Source organism: Penicillium robsamsonii (assembly GCF_028829455.1).
Source record: "Penicillium robsamsonii strain IBT 29466 chromosome Unknown utg000008l_segment0_segment0, whole genome shotgun sequence".
Lineage (NCBI taxonomy): Eukaryota > Fungi > Ascomycota > Eurotiomycetes > Eurotiales > Aspergillaceae > Penicillium > Penicillium robsamsonii.
The window spans coordinates 257,496-279,197 of NW_026643226.1; the positions used below are offsets into that span (position 1 = coordinate 257,496).

General features: G+C 47.5%; 6 protein-coding genes across 6 annotated transcripts; 2 read left to right on the top strand and 4 right to left on the bottom strand.

Moving 5' to 3' along the window:
• Window positions 1–1,058: 1,058 nt before the first annotated feature.
• Window positions 1,059–2,329, top strand: N7447_010892 (uncharacterized protein; the record flags this gene model as incomplete). Its single annotated transcript, XM_057235154.1, has 3 exons — window positions 1,059–1,106; window positions 1,201–1,453; window positions 1,530–2,329. The coding sequence occupies 3 exons, from the start codon at window positions 1,059–1,061 to the stop codon at window positions 2,327–2,329; spliced, it is 1,101 nt and encodes a 366-aa protein (XP_057080472.1).
• Window positions 2,330–3,147: 818 nt separating this feature from the next.
• On the bottom strand, window positions 3,148–4,748 carry N7447_010893 (C-terminal helicase domain-containing RING finger protein; the record flags this gene model as incomplete). The annotated part of the gene is made up of 3 exons (XM_057235155.1): window positions 3,148–3,465; window positions 3,528–3,704; window positions 3,762–4,748. 3 exons carry the CDS (start codon window positions 4,746–4,748, stop codon window positions 3,148–3,150), a joined length of 1,482 nt encoding a protein of 493 aa, XP_057080473.1.
• A 785-nt stretch (window positions 4,749–5,533) lies between these two features.
• N7447_010894 (Helicase C-terminal) lies at window positions 5,534–9,177 on the bottom strand (the record flags this gene model as incomplete). The annotated part of the gene is made up of 12 exons (XM_057235156.1): window positions 5,534–5,830; window positions 5,896–6,072; window positions 6,132–6,988; window positions 7,039–7,216; window positions 7,269–7,356; window positions 7,409–7,508; window positions 7,572–7,729; window positions 7,785–7,904; window positions 7,964–8,045; window positions 8,105–8,189; window positions 8,238–8,258; window positions 8,311–9,177. 12 exons carry the CDS (start codon window positions 9,175–9,177, stop codon window positions 5,534–5,536), a joined length of 3,030 nt encoding a protein of 1,009 aa, XP_057080474.1.
• Window positions 9,178–10,663: 1,486 nt separating this feature from the next.
• Window positions 10,664–13,468, bottom strand: N7447_010895 (uncharacterized protein; the record flags this gene model as incomplete). The annotated part of the gene is made up of 3 exons (XM_057235157.1): window positions 10,664–11,520; window positions 11,576–13,373; window positions 13,424–13,468. 3 exons carry the CDS (start codon window positions 13,466–13,468, stop codon window positions 10,664–10,666), a joined length of 2,700 nt encoding a protein of 899 aa, XP_057080475.1.
• Window positions 13,469–14,968: 1,500 nt separating this feature from the next.
• On the bottom strand, window positions 14,969–16,748 carry N7447_010896 (uncharacterized protein; the record flags this gene model as incomplete). Its single annotated transcript, XM_057235158.1, has 3 exons — window positions 14,969–16,120; window positions 16,240–16,559; window positions 16,649–16,748. 3 exons carry the CDS (start codon window positions 16,746–16,748, stop codon window positions 14,969–14,971), a joined length of 1,572 nt encoding a protein of 523 aa, XP_057080476.1.
• Window positions 16,749–18,306: 1,558 nt separating this feature from the next.
• Window positions 18,307–21,355, top strand: N7447_010897 (MCM DNA helicase complex subunit MCM6; the record flags this gene model as incomplete). Its single annotated transcript, XM_057235159.1, has 4 exons — window positions 18,307–19,919; window positions 19,975–20,110; window positions 20,169–21,161; window positions 21,236–21,355. 4 exons carry the CDS (start codon window positions 18,307–18,309, stop codon window positions 21,353–21,355), a joined length of 2,862 nt encoding a protein of 953 aa, XP_057080477.1.
• Window positions 21,356–21,702: the final 347 nt, after the last annotated feature.

The following is a 21,702-nucleotide window of genomic DNA, read 5'->3' on the forward strand; positions in this document are numbered from 1 at the left end:
GCCATATCTTACTACATACTACTTTTCCTGGGGTAATTCATGAATTTGCTGCAGCGACTCTAGTGCTTTGCGTGTTTAATTACCTGCAATATATTCGCATCTAGCTCTCACTCTCGCTGTATTTTTTTAGAATCTTTGTTGATTATGTTTGTATCTGATGTGTTTGCAGGTCTTCCTGGTCTGCTTATACTTGTGTGAACGTCACATCTCTCCGGATAGCCATTACGCATATGTTTATAAAAACTGTATTTATTCCTCTGGTCAGAGCATTATTTGTTCAAAACCATAGCATATTTCCTAGATCCCAATGGTCTTCTTACCCCCGTAAACGTGACTGCACGTGACTATGCTTGCCCCTATCGATCTATAAGAGGATTACCCGTTTCAGAACACATATTGAAACCCAAGACATTTAGATACAGTAGTGGAGAATAGATGGATCAATTTGATAGTTAAATTGATCCATTTAAATGCTGTGCTATATTGGAGTCCAGGAAATGCAAAATCAACAGAAATGCTAACATTGTGAATCCCCGGCCTCGGTTTGGACTGACGACTAATCGAGCGATTAATCGACGACTAAGCGCAGCAAACCTCCAGAGCAGGTTCCTTCCTAGAGACAAATTACAAATAGTGTAATTCAATATGTGGTTCGATCCTATCTCTTGTCATCACCCGACAGAGCGTCGACGATGCCTCTACAGGGTTAGGCCACCGAGTATCGAGGACAGGTACAAGTACAGCATCAAGCTGCCTCACACTGAAATTTAAATAGCCAAGTGTAATCCTCATATTGACTCCAGCCTTTGAATTATTGCTTGGTCCAATGCTAACATCCTCGAGGCACAACCCAGGTACTTGAGCCAACCGGCCACGCTCAATCCTACTCGATCCTTCGAATAAAAGATATTGCTACATATCATTCTTCAAGGTATGGTATCCCTTCAAAATTTGCAAGTCAGCCAAATTGGCTGGCTGGAGATATCCGCAATAGAAAGACTTGCAACGCTCGTCGAAGGGCATTGGATGCTAATTGAATGGTCGAGTAGACTTTCAATATGGATCCTGCAGACGCGGGGGTCTGCCTTGATGTGGACGACGATGGGGTAAGTGAATTTCTCGACACTTCCCCCGTTTACGCGCGCGTTATCCGTCTGTTTCCCACAAAGCTAACCCTCGCTCCCCGCGTTCACCACCCAGCTCACCCACATCTGGACCAATCCAGTAGTTCCCTTCATGCTACCCTCCGTGGAAGATGACTTTGAAGAAGATTCTTCCATCTCATATTCTACCGGGTCGAAGCGCAAGCGTGACACTGTGACAGCACCCGCGCAGAAACGTCCGGCTACTGAGGTCACTGCACCTTCCCCTCCTTGGCACGAAGGTCCTGCTGCTCATTGCAACTGGTCACGCGACTGCACCCCTATCATGGATAAGTATCTCCTGACTCGCGGTAAGATTGGCCCTTTCATGCCGTCTTGTTTTTATTCCCAAATGCTTGGGCGAGCAACTCATTGTTCCGAATCTAGTAAGCACCGAAGAGCCCGAAGACCCCGGGGAACTTGCTGCTGCGCGCCCGTTTGACTGGGCCCATGCTCTTCACGTAATGGCTCCCCTGCAGCCCCTGGATCTGCCTGGCAGCTCCAACAGAACCAGCAGCCAGCGTGTTTGGGAGTCGCACCGCCCCTCTAACTTGAACTTCATGATTTATGAAGACTCACCGGACCAGGAGACACCAAACCCCAGCCCTCTACAGGAAGGCTTTCACCCTCTGGAAGAGGATAAAGAAAACATCTTTGTTTCTCGCTCTGACTTTGATAGCTCCGATGAAGAAGAGGAGGAGACTCACCCCGGCCTCGCTTGGAATGAAGCTTCTATCGGACCTCGTGATGCCTTCGGCCTCCCACTCAATCGCGATATGTCCGATTTCGTCCAGCCTCGCGACACTCCATTCCCCGAGCGTCCCATGCGCCCCGGCCGAGAGGTTCTGCAAACCATCTGGGTTGACGAGACACAAGTCCCCGAGGAAGATGAGCGTTGGCTGCATGATGGTAGTCTGACCGATACCCAGATTCGGGAGATTGAGGATATTGAAACAAGTTACCAACGAGGACAACTAAGCAGAGCCCGCTCTAACCGCCACCAGGCTTTGCGTGATGATGCTCCTGTCCAGGCCCCCACTAACTTCCACAATGATGTTCGTCGCGTCCTTCATTTCCAGCGACGCGAGGGTCAGTCTACTACTCCCGAGGATAGCCCTGTCCCTCGCGAGGAAGACGAGGACGAGTTCCAGCAGGAAGACCAGGACCAGCAGGAGCAGGGCCAGTAATCTGGGAACATATGGCTTGTTGCTCTGAAATTCACTGTGTCTCACATGATCTTCATTCTATCTTGTGATAATTTTCATTCTGTTTGATGCAATCTGCAATTTTCAGATTTGTGCTCTTTTTCGAATATGCTTTCACGATTCACGACATGTATGATTAGCTTATTGATAACCGATGAATCTTATTCTTTCTCAAGCAAAAAGCGCATGTGTAAACATTTGAGATCTAAGCATCGACATGTTTATACCATTGGCCACACAGGTAGTACTAAATAAAAAGAAAATATCACACAAAACTAGAGGATATCAGTCATACCGGGTTTAAACGACCCGCCATTTTGGGGGCATAAGTACGCTTAGGCGTATCATTTTTCGAGATGTACGCAGCGCCTGTCCTATTAAGAGTTTTTAAAGTGTCTTTCTAAATATATTTTTAACCTCTATAGGGACGTCTTTTCAAGATCTGTTTTGAGATGTCTTTTTAGAATAATCAAAAGATAACTCGAAAGATATTTTTTTGCAGGATATCGTGTATCTTGTATAAGTTGATTAGGCCTTATATGATATTGGGCACGATACATGTTGACCAGCGGATAAGTGTGCGTCGCTTCCGCTATGTAAATACACTGAGTGTCCTGTAAAATTTCCTCCACTAAGAATAAATGCTCCTTTTAGACACAAGCAGCTGATCTCAAATTCATCCAGCCCATTTTACGACGCACGCCATGGTCCATAGTCCTTTTTTTGGGCTTTTGTTTTTCGTGTTCTTTTTTTGGTGTGTCTCTCCATCTTCTTGCTCATGCTTCTTCCGAAGATTCCACCTAGCTCCGTTTTTTGGGAGGCGCAGATCGAGTGGACTTTCCTTTGGCAGTGGCTTTGGACGCGGGTTTCGAGGCATTTTTGGAGGGTAAACGAACCGTGTATCCCTTCTTTGGGTCATCAGTGACTTCACCAAACATCTCCAACAGCTCCTTGAGTGTGTTCCGGTCCATGAGAACATTCTGACTCATAACCTCGCCGATCTCCTTAGCTTTCCGCTTCTGGGTCAGATCTATCCAAAGCTCAATAGAACCTTTGACCATGAGCATGATACATTCGACATCTCGCTTTTGCCCAAGACGCCAGAGACGAAAGAATGCCTGTCATTGTACGATTAGGAAACTCGGGTCCTCCAAGTTTTAGTTCACGCGCGTCCACATACCTGGTCTTGGACAGCCTCATTCCACCATAGATCAACCAAGATACATTTGTTGGCCACGGAAAAATCAAGACCGATACCACCCGTTTTGATGGAAGCAATCATGATCTTGGTCTCATTGTCATCCTGGAAGTTGCTCAGATTGATTTCTCTTGACCTATTGGCCATCTGACCTGTCATCTAGTAAAGTCATGTTAGATATGTGCTCTGTCCATTCCATTGTTGTGGAGTACTTACTAGAGAGTATTTCCACCCATTTTCTTCACATAGGTACTGTAAAAGTCTGGTGCTGTTGATGTACTGTGTGAAAATCACGATTTTGGCTGTGCTCTCTTTTTCGAGCCACTCTTTGACTTGAGCCGTAATCGCATCAAATTTGGCGCCAGGCATCGACCTCCCAAATGTTGCTATCCAATCTTGTCCTTGGTCGGTCTCTTCTTCCTCGCAGGTGACATAATCCTCATCAGGGGTTTCGTCTTGCACTTCGTCTTGGCTCCCACTTTCGCTTTCATTGTCGAACGCACTCGGGCTTTCATCGGCCAACAACCATTCCGAGAAAGTAGGGCCATGATGTTTACCCTTTCGTCGTTTCTTGACTCGAGCTACATTTGCCGTTCTTGTCTCTGGTGTGGCTGCTCGCTTTTGCTGGCCCTCCAGTTCAGAAGACTCAGCATCCTCCAGTGGAGGTGTATCTAAATCATCGTAAATTCCGTAGAATGCAGCCTTTTTGATGGGAATTTTGCAAGCACGGCACTGTTGAGTGACATCATCAGTGTTCCCTTCTTGGTCATCGAGTGCGTTGAAGCATTCTTCGCAATAAAGATGTTGACAGTCCGCGATAATTGCCCTCGTCGGAAGCCCCTCACAGCCAGGACAGAACCAGGTGCGATGATCACTCTCGTAGTAGTTCTTTTCCTTTAATAGTGCTTCGATTTTATCCTTGAACTTGGAAACAAGCTTCGCGCAATTTCCAGGTGGCCGTGGTCGAAGACTTTCGCTTTCTGTCCGAGATCGTAGAGAAGCCGTAGGCATATTGGTTCGGTATTTCCCTAAAATACAACACTTCGCAATCCTGCTTGATGGAGACGGATTTCCTGGACTCGTTTTATCTTTCACCCAAGTCTTTAGCTGTGCATCTAGTGTGCTGTTGAAATTGCACACTCGCTTGAGATAATCTTCTGCGGCAAGTGGATGACTGGTGAACATCTGCAGCTTTAGGATCATTGTCAAAATTCACTTGCTCTGGGCTTTTCTTTGAGTAGCTACAATCTTTTTAGCAGCGAATTCAGTCAATTATAATCTTGCGGGGCTTCCAAGCTCACCATTGACTCCCTCAATGCACCTCTCCGTAATCACGTCGTAGATTTGCTTTTCGACTGGGTAGAAATCGACTTGGACCTCTTTCAGACGGAATCTTTTGAGCTCAATAAGGGGTCTTCCCATATGACGGCTCTCGTGGGTCTTGCGATGGATTACGGCGCGAAGCATGTTGATCAAGCGGTCCTTCGCACCACCCGTTCCCTAGATTGGCAAAAAGATTCTTAAACGTGCATTTTCTTTTCGTTTCTTCTCGAACCAGAACAAAACTTACATCGCAAAAAATGGACGTGTGGCATGAAGGAGAGAAGGTATATGTATAGTGAAGTTCGACCTTTTTACCACTTTCGAGTGGTCTTTAGGTCGTCCTTTTTGAAGCCTTTGTAAGATATCTTAATTGTCCTTAGGCTTGACTACACGTCTATTCCTTCATATACTTATTAAGTGCATTTAGGATTTGAGCACTTATGCTATCTTGTCTCTTCTTTATGGACTAAAACCGGGTAACATTGTTTTTTCAAGTCAAATTAGTGTATATGCCTCCTATGAAAAATAATTATGCGCAACCATAAGAATAAATGCCCTTCACAGAGGCCACTGATCAAATCCATCGTTCCGCACGTTTGTTCTTTCCCCTCCCCCCCCTTTTTTTTTCTCTTTTCTTGTTCTTATTCACCTGCCAGGTAGTCCACCTAATCTTCTTCCGCAGATTCCACCTCTTCAATGATCCCATCGATAGCCTGTGTCCAGGTATGGAGATGCTTGTTTTCCTTCGCAGCGAAAACCAAAAATCCACCGTCTGGTTCTTCATGGATCTCCCCGGAGAGACCAAGGATTTCCTTGAGCGAGTCCGTACTGAATATCTGACGGATATTCCATGTCTTTGCTTTCTGCAATTTGATCATCCATGTGTCAATAGATCCTTTGGCCACAATTTGGACGTATTCCACTGCGCGTGGTTGTCCGATGCGGTACAGACGACAGTATGCCTAGTCATTGTTAGCTTCTCAATGGCCTTTCAACTCTTCTAAGGGCTAATTCCCGGCTCCATTACCTGGTCTTGAATTGCCTCATTCCACCAAGGATCCACGAGGATGCACTTATTGGCCATAGTCAAATTGAGACCAACGCCGCCAGTCTTGAGAGAAGTGATCATGATCTTGACGTTTTTCTCCTTGGCAAATTTCTCAATCTTCTTATCACGCGAGGTAGGAGATACCTTACCTGTGATCTAGATTGGCATGTTAGTGATATCACTCGGTAATTCATTTTTTCTGGGACTATACGTACCAGTGCGTATTCCCATTCCTCCTGATCGCACATGAACTGAAGAATCTTCGCAGTCTTCAGGAACTGAACGAAGACAACGATCTTAACGTCCTTGTCTTCTTTCACCCAGTTTGCGACAAGATCCCGAACCGCTGTAGTTTTCGCTGATGGCATGCGATCACCAATGCACGAAACCCAATCGGCCTCGTTGTCACTGGGTTCGTCCCACTCATCTGACAGATCTCGCAATAGAACTTGTTCTTTGAATGATCCTCGCGGTTTGCTGACTTTTTTGGCTGTTTTCTCCGATTTAGACTGCTTTCTTTTTCTTGGTGAGCTCTTCTTGGGCGATCCCTTTGGCGAATCATGGGAGTATCCGGCCTCGTCGATGGATATCTTGCAGGAGCTGCAGACGCGAGTGATGGTATTGGTGTCTCCATTTTGGTCAGGAAGCTCATCGAAGCAGCCTTTGCAGTAGATGTGTTGACAAGATGTGATCACAAATTCATTCTCCTCCTTTACGATGTTGTCGCAACGAGGGCATACCTTGAGCATAAGCTCTTGATATCTTCCCTGGTGTTGATGGATGTACGCCATGTGATCGTAATAAATTTTCCGAAGCTCGTCAAAGTCTCCTGGTGGCCTTGGTCGAAGAGCAACCTTGGCTCCGATGGAGAGAATCAAGCTGATAATCATCTCTGATGGGGTCTCGGCCAAATCTTCTTGCTGTGCCATGGCTTTAAGCTCTTCGATCACACGTTTATTGAGCGCGGCCTCGAGGAACTTTTGGGCGAGGAGCGGGTGGCTCACAAACATTCTCAGCATTGTTATCACAGCCAAGATGCATTTGCTTTGCTTTTGTTTTGTGCCGGCCAAACCTTGCGGGCTCCGTTAGCGCTTGATTCATCTCCGGTATTATCAGACATACCACTGAGCATTGCAACGCCAAGGTCCTGAATCTCCCTATAAAGAAGCTTTTCTGCTGCGCAAAGTTCAACCTCCACGACTCGGTTGTTGATTCCCGGAAGCGTGACGATGGGCTTGCCAAGTATCCGTGTACTGTATGTACTGCGGTGCAGTACTGTTTCAAGAAGTTCATCCAGTCCCTGAGTAGAAGATTAGCTTTGGTTTTCGAAGTAAAGGCTCCAGGAGACTAACATTGGAATGTTTCTTCAAGAAAGTCTCATATTCCATTCTTTCCGACGTAAAGATGAAATGCAAGTATGGGTATAACTCCTCCACGCCGCTGGACCATATAGTCAGTATGAACAATCTCAGTCACTCCAAAGCTTTCTTACTTGTGCAAAGGTGTTCCACTCATAGCCCATTTGAATCTGCCCTCTAACGCTCGAACAGAAATAGAGGTCGCGCAATCTTTGTTCTTGATCAAGTGAGCTTCTACGAAGATGAATTAGATCAATATCCAGAGCAATAGATGTCTCCAGCAATCCAGATACATACCATCAAGAATGATCCGATGCCACTCAATCTTATGGAAAGGTCCAGCCCTGCGAGCGAACTCCTCTTCCCTCCATGCCTCAAACTCTTCGGGAGACTTGATCGTTACTGGTGGCTTTAACTTCGGGTATGAACTGCAGACTTGCTCATATGTGGTGAGCCTGTGATTGCAGTGAGCATGAAACATATAGTGACCGGCTTCAAATCCTGTCTTACACAATAATCTTTTTCTGCATCGTGCTCACAACGTTGCGGTCATCCGTTCGTGCACCCGCATAATACTCGAAAACGCTTTGTCTTATCTTGTCCTCGCAGTGTGTATCGATCTGATCAATCCTATGACACCCGGGTTAATAAACACGTCTAGTATTTTCGAGTCGAGAAGTGAAGCATACCACTGTGCAATCAAGCTCCTCGGGACAATGATCAGTGTCGAATATTTTCTACTACTTTGGAAATTTTCATGGGCGATAATTGCTTGTGAAAAATGTAAGCTTTCTGACTCTGCAAGATGATCCTATATTCGTCGTTCTTACCGAGTGCTGTAAGTGTCTTCCCGAGACCCATCTCATCACAAAGCAATCCTCCATTTGGCTCCACTTCGGATTCTTCGCGGGTGCGCTATGCAGGTCAGCTATCATGTCATAACACAATGAAGACCAATCTTACCATCCATGCAGCAGCTTTGAGCTGTTGCAATTGTTAGTCACATATCAACTTTAGGTTGATGAAGAATTCAAACCTGGTGGTGCTTCAATAAGGTCCTGAGACCCTTAATCTTCCAGTCCATATTCTCAATCGACGCCGAACGTGTGAACTTCCTCGAGGCCTCAAGCAGCGCGCTTGCGTCTTTTTTTGCCTGTGGCTGGTCTTCCGCTGGAAGTTTTGCAACCTCCTCCATAAGCGCTTTTGCCTTGTCCTTTTTTTGGGACACTGGGATGCCTTGGTGGAATCTTGTTGCATTCTCATTTGCAGCACTCAGAATGTTCCTGGTCATCAGACTCTTGACCGTTTCTTTCAGGGTTGCTGGAGCTTTTGCGTTCTGCTTCTTCCCCTTAGGCCGTGCTATTTTTGCCCCTCCCTTGGCTGGCTTCGGAGCTCCCTCCGTTGGTTGGTACTCGTCGTCACTACCGCAAGATCTTTCCTCGTCGGTGTCATCATCTGGCTCCTCATCCAAATCATATTGGGTCAATTCATTATCCGAGTAGTCACTGTCAGAGGGTTCTTCATTCTTGGAATCATCCTGTGGGTGCCCTTCCGCGTCATATTGGCCCAGTTCAATGCTAGAAGATTCCCGAGATGAGCCTCCTGTCGAGTCTCGATCTCTTGGGTATTCCTCGGCTTCTTTGACCGAATCTGGTGCAGAGTCATCCTGACTCCCTGGTTCTGTCGAATTGTCCTGAACCATGCTCGTTTCCACATTTGGCGTGTAGGGTAGAATGCAGACTTCCACGTCTGCCGGACTAGTCAGGTTGTATAGGTCTTCTGGCCCGGTTTCTATCTGCACATCATCAGTGTGATCACGAGTTGGGTCTTCTTTAGCAGGACTTGAAGTCTTTTTTGAGGCCTCCTTAATTGGGTTGGTATTGGTTCCAATGGATTGATCCATTTTGCCTTGAGAACTTGCACGTGAAAATCACAAGATAGAGCAAGGGTAGTGTTAGAGTATCGCGCAGTGAAACAAATGTGAGGCTCAAGAACAAACACAAGTTTGAGGCTGAGTAAACAAAGTTGAAGACAACTTTGGGGTGTGCGAACTGAAGAGGAAAAAGAGTTCGGTGAACGGTTTCAGATATGGAGCAAGAACTAGATTGTAGCAGCGCACATCACAGAAATGGCCCCCGAAGCTTGAGGTGACGAAGATATTGACAATGGTGCCGTCAAAAAAAGGTTGCTTGAAACAGAGAAAGGTGAAGGAACGATAGTTGGAGATCACAAAGTCAGGTCAGTGGGCATATATGGAGAAGGATTGGTGCTAATGAATAGAATGAAGGAATAATAGATACGGATTAGGGAAATCAAGGAAGAGGAGACATGTATTGGGCATAGAGCAGAGATACACTGAGTAAGAGAATGTGGAGACTGTGAATGACAGAGATGGAATAGATGTTGACGGAACAAAGTAGCAGAGGAAGGAAGACTATAAGAAAGATTGTTCGGGGTTGGTGAAGATCAAGGATGTTAAGAGATACGAAGTTTGGGAAATAAAGGTGTTATCCGGTTGACGTTTAGAAAGATCGGGTGGCTGTTTTTGGACACTGCGGGTTTGAAGCTATATGTATGTATGACCTCTGAGTCTAACCTGTAAATTAGAGATATAGTTAGGTATTCGGGTACTTTATAGGTTGAAGTATACGTAGATATGCAACGAGGGTCACTCGACAGGCTTTTCACCAGCATAATCTCTGACCCCTTTTTTTTTAGCTACATCCTCAAGGCAATATTGCATGTCTTTTTCCACGTCTTGTTTGGCATATTTTTCAACATAGTTCTTGATGTCCCTATTAGTCTCCTAACGGGCATGTTTCACATGGTCTCTCAGCTTCAGTCGCAGGAGCCTCATGGTAGGCCTTCAGAAACATATACTTGAACATAGAGTAAGGGACTAAATAGGAGCGAGAGATTGAAGAGGAAAAATCATCCATATCATTCAGAGGTCTAACCAAAAGTGACCGGGTAAATATAATACATCATGCAATAGATACCCAGAATCAAGAATCGTTAAGCATGGTCAAAATTTCCAATTCCATGGCCAAAATCCTCGCAACATGACATTATCGACATCAGGCGTGAACAAGCACCATCGATTGATTAATTTAAAGATTATAGAAAAGAAATGCGAAAGGCCTGGGGTTGTGTAAGCCCCAGACCAATGTTACATGGACAAAATAAAAAGAAAATTGCCCGGGGTAGGGCCAGTCAGTCACGTGGACTGACTGGCTGGGTATCACAGTAGACCGGAAGAAACCGGGCCGACGAGGACATGCTTGTATACGATTCATATAAACAGGGTGCATTCTTCGGCCGGTGAGACATATCGTTGGCTAGATACTCGAACGAGAACTAGATCGAGATCGAGCATGTAGAGAAGGGGTTTAGTAGGCAATCTTCTCCTCGTAGATGGGAGGCTCGCCCTTCTCCTCGTTCCATTTGATCTTGCAGTTCTCGTCGAGGTAAGCGTCCTCGTCCGTGATGGGGATGACACGCATGGTGTGGGCGACTTCCTGGGAGCTGACTCCGAGAGGATCGCGGGGAATCCAGAGAAGAGGAGGCTGCGAGTTAACGACCGGGTGGCAGTAGGCGTCACGCTCAGCCTCGGCGGGGTAAGTGACGATGTCTGTGGAACCGGGGACCAGTTTGCGCATCTGGTGGTAGTTCTGGTACAGGTCGGGGCGCAGGAATTTGGTGAAGATGTTCGGCTTGGGCGCTGTCGACGAGGGCTCAGTGAGACCCTTCTCCGCAGAGTCGACGCTGCCCACGTTGGCGATACCGCTGTCGCGGTGGGGCGAGACGGAGCCGCTGGGGGCGGTCAGGTCGTCGGTCTTGGACTGCTCGTTCAAGCTGCTGAGATTGTTGGCCTTCTCAGCAGCGAGCAGACCCTCCTCCTCGGCCTCAAGATTCTTGGGCAAGTAGTTGAGGAGGGGCTCCATGGCGCTGTTCAGCGAGAGGTGGTACAGGATTACAAAGACCAAGAAGATAATCATCAGAATCAGGGGACCGAGAGCCATCCTGTTGGCACCGGAGCCAATGGCGAACAGACCAATCAGACAAACCATGGACAGGTAGCAGCCGACAGTGAGGTGCTGCAGGGCACGGGTGTAGCACCTACCCTGGGTGTCGATGGTTGCGTTCGACACGTACAACAGGTTGTACCGGTAGGCGAAATAGAACAGGTAGAGACCAATGGTACCGAAGCCCATGACAAGGGGCGCAATGCAGGAGTAGACGATTGCTGTAGCAAAAGTTAGTATCATAATCAAAGAAACCGGTCATGGGTTTTAACATACCAACAACAGTCAACAATGTGAAGGCGGGATAGACAGTGCCCCATCCAAGACCAGCCAAACTCGACCAACGAGTGTACATCTTACGAGGTGTGCTATCCAGCAACCTGCCCAGGACCTTGCTGAGGATCAAACCGACAATTTGGAGAAGAGCACCGGCGCTGAAAGACAATCCCTGTAGAATGATGTAGGAGATGTAGAAGTTGGAGGCGGTAGGAATCTTCTGGGCTAGCAGGGAAGCGGCCGAAGCGGGGTTCTTCACGATGCTCTGGACGACGGCGGTGGCTGATGAGGCAACGGTCACTACCAGGAAGACCTGAACGATTTGGAAAGCGAAGAACCAGTTCTGGACGGTCAATTCAACGGCGGCGAAAGTAGGATCACCTCCCAACTTGGCCATCAGGCGAAGGATGATAGGGACCAGCGCTATAAGGACAGCCATCATGACAGTGGGTAAGAGACCAGTAATGACACCCTTAATCCATGAGGGAACACTGTCGATGAACTTCAGGAAAGGAACAATTTCGGTCAAAGAGTCAATGTTGGAGATAGCGCCAACAACTGCAGTCGGGATAGCCCAGAAGATGATCATAGCACAGACAAAAGAAACGGTGGCAGCGTGGCGACCGAGGCGTTCCCACCACTTGATGCGGAGGTTGGACCAGATGACCTGGGTAGGGTCTAAGCCAATATAGCGAGGGCTCATGTGCAGGGGAAGGTTGTGGGCCACCGACTGGTAGGAAGCCTGGGCATCAGCCTGATGGTAGAACTCAACGAAGACAGAGGAGACGAGCTTGGTTTCTCCAGCACGGTGCTTGGCTTGCAATTCTTCGATTTCGGGAGAGAGACGCTCGATTTCCGAACGAGCCCAGTTGATAGTGTCAACCTTCTTGCCGATAAGCATCTTGAGACGGTGGGTGGGGCGCTTCTTAGCCTCCACCCAGCGAGCAGCGACGGAGCCAGACTCATCATCAAACTGGCCATCGGCAACGTCCGTTTCGGGGTTCTCCAGCGAGCCATCCTTCTTTATAGCCTTGTTGCGCGCCTTGTTCGCAAGCACGATGAGCTTGGTCTCGGCACCCTCGAGCTTCATCGCGGCAGCGTCACGCTCCTTGACTTTCTCCTCGAGCTCCTTGGTATCGGTTGCGATCCACACATTCTTGACCTTGTCGCGACCGAACATGGTGCGCAGCTTGTCCTTGTTTAGGAGGTCCTGGGTAACGGCGGTGAACAAAACGGTGCGAGACGAGATGCGGCTAGCGTATGCGGGAGAGAAAAGGTAGGCCTGGCGCAGGTTAATATAAAACAGGTGCTCGCGGGTGATCATGAAGAAGATGAAGGCGACAAAGATCCAGGCAAGGAAGCAATGCGCGTAGTAACGACCATATTGAGTGTCGGCGATATTCGAAATGCTCAGCATGTTCAGCTGGATCTTGTTACCGCCACCTGTGGCATTAACGGGCCACAAGATGGGGAAAGTGATACAGCAGCCTACAAGCAGCATGACGGAGCAGAGTTTGAGGAAACGAAGCATCAGGTAGGCATCCATCGAGTGATGCTGCAAAACGTAGGTGTCGGGTAGCCGGTACATGGCCTTGATCCAGTCCCATGATCCGGTCGGAGAGTCGGGGGTGCGCTGCCAGGGACGGAGATATCCAATGTAGGTTCGGGGCATGTACATTCTGCGATTGCTTTTGCGCAGGATGATGAAAAGCAACACCATCACAACAAAAGAGATGAGGGCGGGGACTAGGACAGTGATCAAGCCAGACAGGGACGGCGTGGTGTCCTTAATGTCGCTCTATGTCTCGTTAGTAAACAATCCCTCTTCACCAGGTGTGTAGAGCTTACCGCATCGTCCCTGGCACCCAGCCAGTGAACGGCATCGTTAGCCATGTTTGTGGAATTCGTGTATATTCAAATGTCCAAAACACGATTAAGATTCATGGGAAGGATCGGGGGGAAAGGGGGGTTATTATGTGTCCCCGGGTGTGGAAGAGAAAAAGAGATGAAAAGAGAGAAGCTTAAAGTTTACTAGATGACCCATGGGACAACAGGGAGGAGAGGGGCTAGGATCTGCGATCCGACTACGTAATTGGACACTCCTTATATTATGTTTTCCATGTTATTTGGATACATTTCCTATTTGAGCATTTAATTTATTTATTTTTTTTTCTTTTCTGCAATTGAAACCTAATATTACATCTAGGGCTGGCCAAATCCATGGGTGGCAAAAGGGCCATCCACACTTTTTCTCACAGTAGACAAAATCCATGGATATGACCCAGAGATCTTGTCCTCGGAGTTCCCATTGTTCCTTGGTTCACATGAAATCATTTTTCCATTGGAGACGGAGATGTCCGCCACACACCCCAGCCACATCTTGGTACCTCTATGACGATCATGACGAGTTAACAGGGATGTTGATTAAGTCTGTAACTACGCAAGGGATGCTATGAGACACAAACGTCTTGAAAATATTCCTGATAAAATCCTTGCACATATTCGGGTATTGCAGACTCAGAGAATTTATTGTCTGGCCCTTAGAGAATCCAGGGGTATAGTATGTCTCCACAGATCAAAGTCCCAGTCCGGAAGACACGAGGTGTTCTTTATCTTAGTGCTCTTTTTTTTCTTTTTTCTTTTTTTTTTTACTTTCTGCTTTGTTTGCTATTCCCACATCATTGCGGTCTGTCGTGTCATTGCCAATTCCCAAGTGAGACGATCATTGCATGATTTCATACGTGGGTTAGATCCAATAACTGTAGATCGGGTTTTGTGACTACTGTAGGGCGCTAAGGCTGGTGGACTGCACTATTTGACCAGGATCCGTGTGTTCGGCGGGTCACAGATTAGCACCCCCTTCGCGAGTCGAAATCGAAATTAGGATCCATGTGGGTAAAGTTAGCGAGCCCTAAATGTCCCAACTTAAACCTCAGCTGCGCCGCAAGTTTTAGTACGCGCCATAATAGTATATGAGAAAAATTAATTAATTTCTATGTTAAGATTCTCTCCCGAATTATGGAACAGTATCGTATATTGTTACAATATATGTACTCTGTACTCCGTATGTACCTTGGCGTTAAGGTCAAAGCATCACAATCTGATCTCATAAGTTGTGGATAGCTGTGGGTGACGCGGTAGGCCGACGGCTGGTATCTGGTTAGCGTCGGTGGAGATCCCTCGGCGTTACGCATGCGCTACTTAGGCCCGATCTTTGTGGCAAATTTTGATCTTTTTTCCCTATTTTTATTTTTTTCCGATGTACCGAGTATATACTTTTGACGCAAAGAATATCAAATTGTAAAATCGGGGACCTGTAATCCCTTCTCCACTGAGAACTCAATGACGCTTAGACTTATCCTGGTGCTCGGGTCCAGGATTAAATCAAAATTGTCATTGATTATATGCATGTCGAAGCTCCTCTTCAAATGCAGTGACCCCGCGAATAGGTATCTGAAAAGATAAGAAATTCATGAGAATCTCATTAAAATGGAACTGGAGGTCCGGTCGTAGCTGTTTGTGTGCCTTGAGTAGCTCGCCAGTGGACCATCCACGTTCGGGGTCTTGTAAATCGAAATCATGTCCTTCCTCCAGCAGCAACCACAGAAGGGTTTCACAAGCTGGATCACGATCGAGATGGTGCTGTTTGGCCGCCGTACATAGATAGTGAAGGAATCGGTCGGTCTTATCTGGGGACCCCTGGAAATCCCACAGTGCAGCCGTAATATAGATAAGCGCCGCCGTTCGGCTGACCTCTTGGGTATGCGCATCACGGACCACATATACACGCGACTCATACGGCACTTGAGACGGCCGCGGTCCACTAGAAAGCAGGGTAAATAAAGGACTCTCCATCTGGAATGCTTTGAGTCTGTTGGGCGCTTGAAGGAGGTATTCCGGGGAGCTGTGTTGCCGCATGAGGTCTTCGGCTCCGCGGAGAAAGATGAGCAGCCATTGTTGTTCAGCCAAACTGGTCCCCGGGCCTTCTGGCATCATAAGATATCGGATGTAGTGGATAAATACTTCCACGGGCCTGTTGGTTCCTGTTCGTGGTCGGATGGCCTGGACCGCACGGTCAACATATATCTGGGCCAGTTGCTTGTTCCCGAAGCGTCCTTCGTGCAAGGCCATTCCACCCAAAGCCATTGCAAGATCGTCCACTCTGACTAGCGCCGAGCCCGAGGTAGCTTCATCAATGAGTTTCGCGGCTTGACCAGCATGGCATTGAATTTCGGTGCTGTCAGACATATCGTATAGTTGTGCTTTCCACCGTGCGCAGTAGGACAGCACTACTGCCTTGAATGAAAGAGGGTTTCCCATAGCCGTGCGGAAAATCTGGTTTTTCACATGAAGGTTTTGTCCGGACCAATAAGTCAACTTGTTCCTCCAATAGTCGGCCAACTCAATATCAGTGCTGTCGTATTGGATTGGGAGGCTGGCAAACGGATCCCTTCGCGAAGCATCGAGTATCGTGATTGGGGAGCCAATGTATGGTAGCGTGGATGTATGAGGTTCCGACTTCATATTTGAGTATCTGATTTGAAGCTATAAAACACCATAGCGTTAGTATCTAAATCCATCATCCTTTGCAGCTAAGCCTACACCTAGATAGTCTAGCCTTGGCTGTAACCTAGATCCTTGACTAGAGAAAGTGATTCTCATACCGAAGTTTCCCCATTGGGGAAGTTTTGTACAGCTGTCGGGGGCGACTCCAGTCGAGTCTCTTCGACAGTTCCCTCTTTCTTCGGTGGATATGAGCTATGGTCTGGGATTTGCTCTGTCGAGAGTGTGCCCGACATCTTGCGCTTTTTCCTTTTTTCCTGCACATGGTGGCGCATAACATGAGCGCGCTTTTCTTTGGATGACGAGTTCTGATCAACGAAGTAGAAGTGTTGATTCTTGGAGGATTTGTTCTTCGATTCGGCTGCGCGTTGTCGCCTTCCGGATTTGGCGATTTGGGGGGCATGGTCTGAGGCAGATGGTGCTGTTCGAGAAGTTTTAGCTGATTTGTGCATGCATGTTGCGAGTCCTGGGACTTGGCTTGTAAAGGCACTAAGGCACTAGGGGGCATACCCGATGCATCCGTGTCAGGGCCCGACAGCGGGACGGCGCTCGACCTGGTCAGTGTCGATACTAACCGTTCTTCGTTCGCGGACATGTCGAGCGAAAACATAGATTTCCTTTGTCGACACAATGAAGCAGTCAAAACTGCATAACCAACCGATGGTCACCAAGATTCCTCCAGCCAAGGACTCGGGATTTGAAAGAAACCATCGCAAGACAAATAAATCCTATATAGTGTCAGAGTCACGGAGAATATGCACCGGAAGAAAGGGTGTTAAAGAAAGTACGCTAGCACGAAATGGTTCAACTTACGAAGCAATACAATGCGAGGAGGATATAATTCCCTAGGGAATAAGATGATTTCAGATGCTCGAGGGCGGGCACCTCGGGGGGAAGAAGCTCTTATATAAGCGCCAAGTGTAAACCATTTACCCAATTGATAAACCGGCCCCGGGACAATTAATTAAAATTGACTATAAGCATACATATCTCCGAACAAGCATAAACTAGTACGTTATTATTAACCTGTTGTCCTTGTATGTGGTTTTCATAACGTCACACGCATTGATATCATTCGACTTCATAACTTTTAGTACCAAAATTACATGATGTATTTCAAATTGGCTTGAATTATTAATATTTAAAAAGTTGTTATAAACATGAGTATCATACTTGAAATAACCTTGGATTTACGGAGTACACACGGAGTACAGTCATTATTCATAAGTTTTTAACACCTCAGCCCCACACCAGCTTGATTATATAATATTCTGCCGTTCAAAAGTTTCATTCAGGTAAGGTGTACATCAAACCCTCTGGCTTTTGATGAGTACCTGGATAAGGCTACGTATTATCTTCGAAAAATATATCAAAATATGGCCAGAAATGCGATCTAAACTCGAGAAGGATGAAGTCCGCTAGTTCATTCTATATAGGCGGTATAGGCAATAAAGGAAGGCGGTAGGTACGGAGTATATAGCCAGTCACTATACTTCATTTCAAATATATATTACGTTGTACACCGAAGTAGTACCCGGGGAGTGGGATATATCAGAATCAAGACCCCTTTTCACTCGCCTTTAGATGACAAACAAGGATACAAGACCGTGAGCCTCTCGACCAGAAGCCCACTTAAAATCCTTAGCTCTTATATTAGGATTGACAAATAATCCAAGCCAAGTGACGCCAAACTAACCAAACATGTAGTTCTCACGTATACGCTACCCTGTTCGCTCGTTGATAGGGCTAATGTAAAATGAACTTGTTTTGGGGGTTAAGAACCGACAGCTAAGACATGAGGTAAGAAAACCCGAGGGCTGATACGTTTTGCGCCTTGTACGAGCGATAGTGGGAGCGCTAAGCACAACACATAATGTTATTTGCAGCGAAGATGAAGAGAGCCTACTACCTATATGGGTTAGCGTGGGTGGTTACATAAGGAAGCCACTTAACGCGTCGGTGTAGGATCAACTTTTCTTCCGAATACGCGTCCGCGTCGCGCCTTAGTTGCCCAAGGAGACCCGCGAAGGAGACCCACGAAAAACTAAGATAGCAAATTGAGTCTACGATATCGTCTCTCCACATTTCCTTTTTTTCCCCCTCAAGACGTGAGAGCTTAATACACTTTTTTTTCACATTGGCCATTTTCTGGCCATTAGCTCTTTGCCATGTCTTCTCTTTTCGACGCCGTGATCCAGTCCGAGCTAGGTTCTGGGCCCGCTCGTGAGAACCTTCGATCCGACAATCTACCCAGCTCCCGACGCTCAGAGAGCAATGGCCCTATGAGTGATATGAATGCCTTCCCAGATGACCAAGTCGTTGGAGGGGGAAGTTCGACAGTCAGCCGTATGCGCAATCCATATGCTGCTGGGCCCCCGCCGGTGGTCGATGAGGCGGCAGAGAAAGTCCAGCAGGCATTTGAAGAGCTGCTCGAGTCATATATCGACGAACCCTCATCTTCTGCGCCGCCCTCATCAGGAGAAGTTCTTAGCGACAAGTATTATATCGCTCAGATCAAGGGGATGAAGAAATTCGAGCTGTCAACTCTCTATGTTGATTTCACACACATCCTTAATCCTGTCTTGGCAGATGCCATTGCCGGCCAATACTATCGATTCCAGCCATTTCTCACCAAGGGTCTGCACAATCTCATCGCAAAGTACGAGCCAGAATACTTCGTCTCCCACCGAATGACCGCCAGTGCCTCTTCGCGGGCCAGTACCTCCGTCGCCTCAGCATATGCGGGTGTTTCAGACAACCCCGACCTCGAGCGTCAGATTCGCGAGAAGACTCGCCACCAGCAAACTGACAAATTGTTTGCTCTTGCATTTTACAACCTGCCCTTGGTTTCTAGGCTGCGACAACTTCGGACGAATCAGATCGGAAAATTGCTTTCCGTTTCTGGAACTGTCACAAGAACTTCAGAGGTCAGACCGGAATTGTCGCTGGGAACTTTTATCTGTGAAGGTTGCAAGACTGTTGTCCCGAATGTTGAGCAGACTTTCAAATATACGGAGCCAACAGAATGCCCCAATAATACCTGCGGCAACCGCGTGGGATGGCGCCTGGATATCGGAAAGAGTACATTTGTTGATTGGCAAAAGGTCAAGCTCCAGGAATCGTCGCACGAAATCCCGACTGGTAGTATGCCACGCACAATGGATGTTATCTTACGTGGTGAGATGGTTGATCGCGCCAAGGCCGGTGAACGCTGCGTCTTTACGGGCACTTTGATTGTCGTTCCTGATGTCAGTCAATTGGGTCTTCCCGGTGTGCGACCTGAGGCTGTCCGGGATAACAATTCCTTCCGCGGTAACGAAGTTGGTGGTAGCGGAGTCTCCGGATTGAAGTCTCTAGGCGTGCGCGATCTGACTTACCGATTGGCCTTCCTTTCTTGCATGGTTACCCCAGATACAACGACTCCTGGCCAGAAGCCGGAGCAGCAGCTGAGCGGCCAGTCAAATAATATCCTCGCTTCCTTGAACCAGAACCAGGATGATGATCTTGGGGATGAATCAGCCCAAGAAGCTTTCCTGCAAAGTCTTACACCGGCTGAAGTCCAGGATCTCAAGCGACTGGTGCACTCCGATTATATTTACTCCCGGCTTGTGGACTCGATTGCCCCCATGATCTGGGGTCATCGTCAAATCAAGAAAGGTCTGCTTTTGCAGTTGATTGGTGGTGTTGGCAAGTCGACGTCGATCGAGAGCCTGAAACTTCGTGGTGATATCAACGTCTGTATTGTTGGCGACCCGTCGACCAGTAAGAGTCAATTCTTGAAGTAAGTTTTTCCAACTCCCCACACATAGACCTTAGTTACTAACAGGGTTCCTCAGATATGTCTGCTCCTTGCACCCTCGTGCAGTATACACCAGTGGTAAAGCCTCTTCGGCAGCTGGTTTGACCGCCTCGGTGGTCAAGGATCCTGAGACAGGCGAGTTCACCATTGAAGCTGGTGCACTGATGCTTGCGGTATGTTCCCAATGTGGCTCCAATTAAGTATGGATTCTCGCTGACATTGTCCTTATAGAACGGTGGTGGTATTTGTGCCATTGACGAATTCGACAAAATGGATGTCGCCGATCAGGTCGCTATTCACGAAGCTATGGAACAACAGACAATCTCTATTGCCAAGGCTGGTATCCATACTACTCTCAATGCCCGCGCATCCATTCTCGCTGCCGCCAATCCCGTTAACGGTCGCTACGACCCGAAGCAAACCCTTCGGAACAACTTGAACTTTAGCGCCCCTATTATGAGTCGTTTCGATGTGTTCTTTGTCATTCGCGATGATCCAAAGGAGTCTGTTGACCGCAGTTTGGCCGAGCACATTGTCAACGTGCACATGAACCGCGACGAAGCCGTTGAGCCCGAGTTGAGCACAGAACAACTGCAGCGCTACATCCGGTTCGCACGCACATTCCGCCCCGTCTTCACTGAGGAGGCGAAAACACTGCTGGTCGAGAAATACAAGGAGCTGCGCTCCAACGACGCTCAAGGAGGTATTGGCCGCTCTTCATACCGTATCACCGTTCGTCAGCTTGAGTCTTTGATTCGTTTGTCTGAAGCTGTCGCCAAAGCCAACTGTGTTGAGGAGGTCACTCCGAAGTTCGTCATCGAAGCATACGATCTTCTCCGCCAGAGTATCGTGACTGTTGAGAAAGACGATGTCGAGATTGAAGATGATGATATGCCTACTCACACCAACCATGTCGATGACGATCAGGAAATGGCCGATGGTGACAACGAGGGTGACAGCCCTATGCGCGACGTCGCAGAGCCTGCTCAAGCTCCTGCCCAGCCGGAACGCCAGAAGACCAAGATCACTTATGACAAGTACGCCAAGATCCTAAACCAGATCGTCAGGAGGGTGAACGAGGACGAGGTGAACTCGGGTGAAGGTGTCGAGCAAGAAGATCTTGTGCTCTGGTACTTGGAGCAAATCGAGGGTGAACTCAACACCGCAGACGATTACGAGCGTGAGCGCGATTTGGCAGGCAAGGTCTTGAAACGCATGGTCAAGGTTAGTCGCTCTTCCTTTTATGTGGTAATATCTGCAAATTTCTGTCACATGTCACTAACAGACTTATTCTATAGGATAAAATCCTGCTGCGTATCTCCGGATCTGGCCTCACAGATGGAACTGACGACACCCAGCAAAATGACGGCAAGGTCCTTTTCGTCATGCATCCCGATTGTGCCTTCGATGAAATGTGAGACAATACGTTTTGTCTCTTGATTATGTTATTTTTCTTATTTTGTACTGTCTGTCTTCCAGGGCGGGGCTATGTTGAGCATTTTCAATGGGTTAAATACAAGGAAAGGAGCAAGGGGTTATGAGTGATGATATCCGTTTAGTTCTTATGCTGGATAGGACATGAATGATACTAGATTCAATGTCCAAATTACATTCCAATGAAAATAAATAATTTTGCCAATGCCTGTTTATTCTTTTCTGTCCCATTCTCGGCAGGGATCGTGATTGTTCCACCTGTCTGGCTCTATCTATTCTGATATTGGCATCTAGAACCTGTAGAAAACCCCCTCGCAAGCATAACACCACC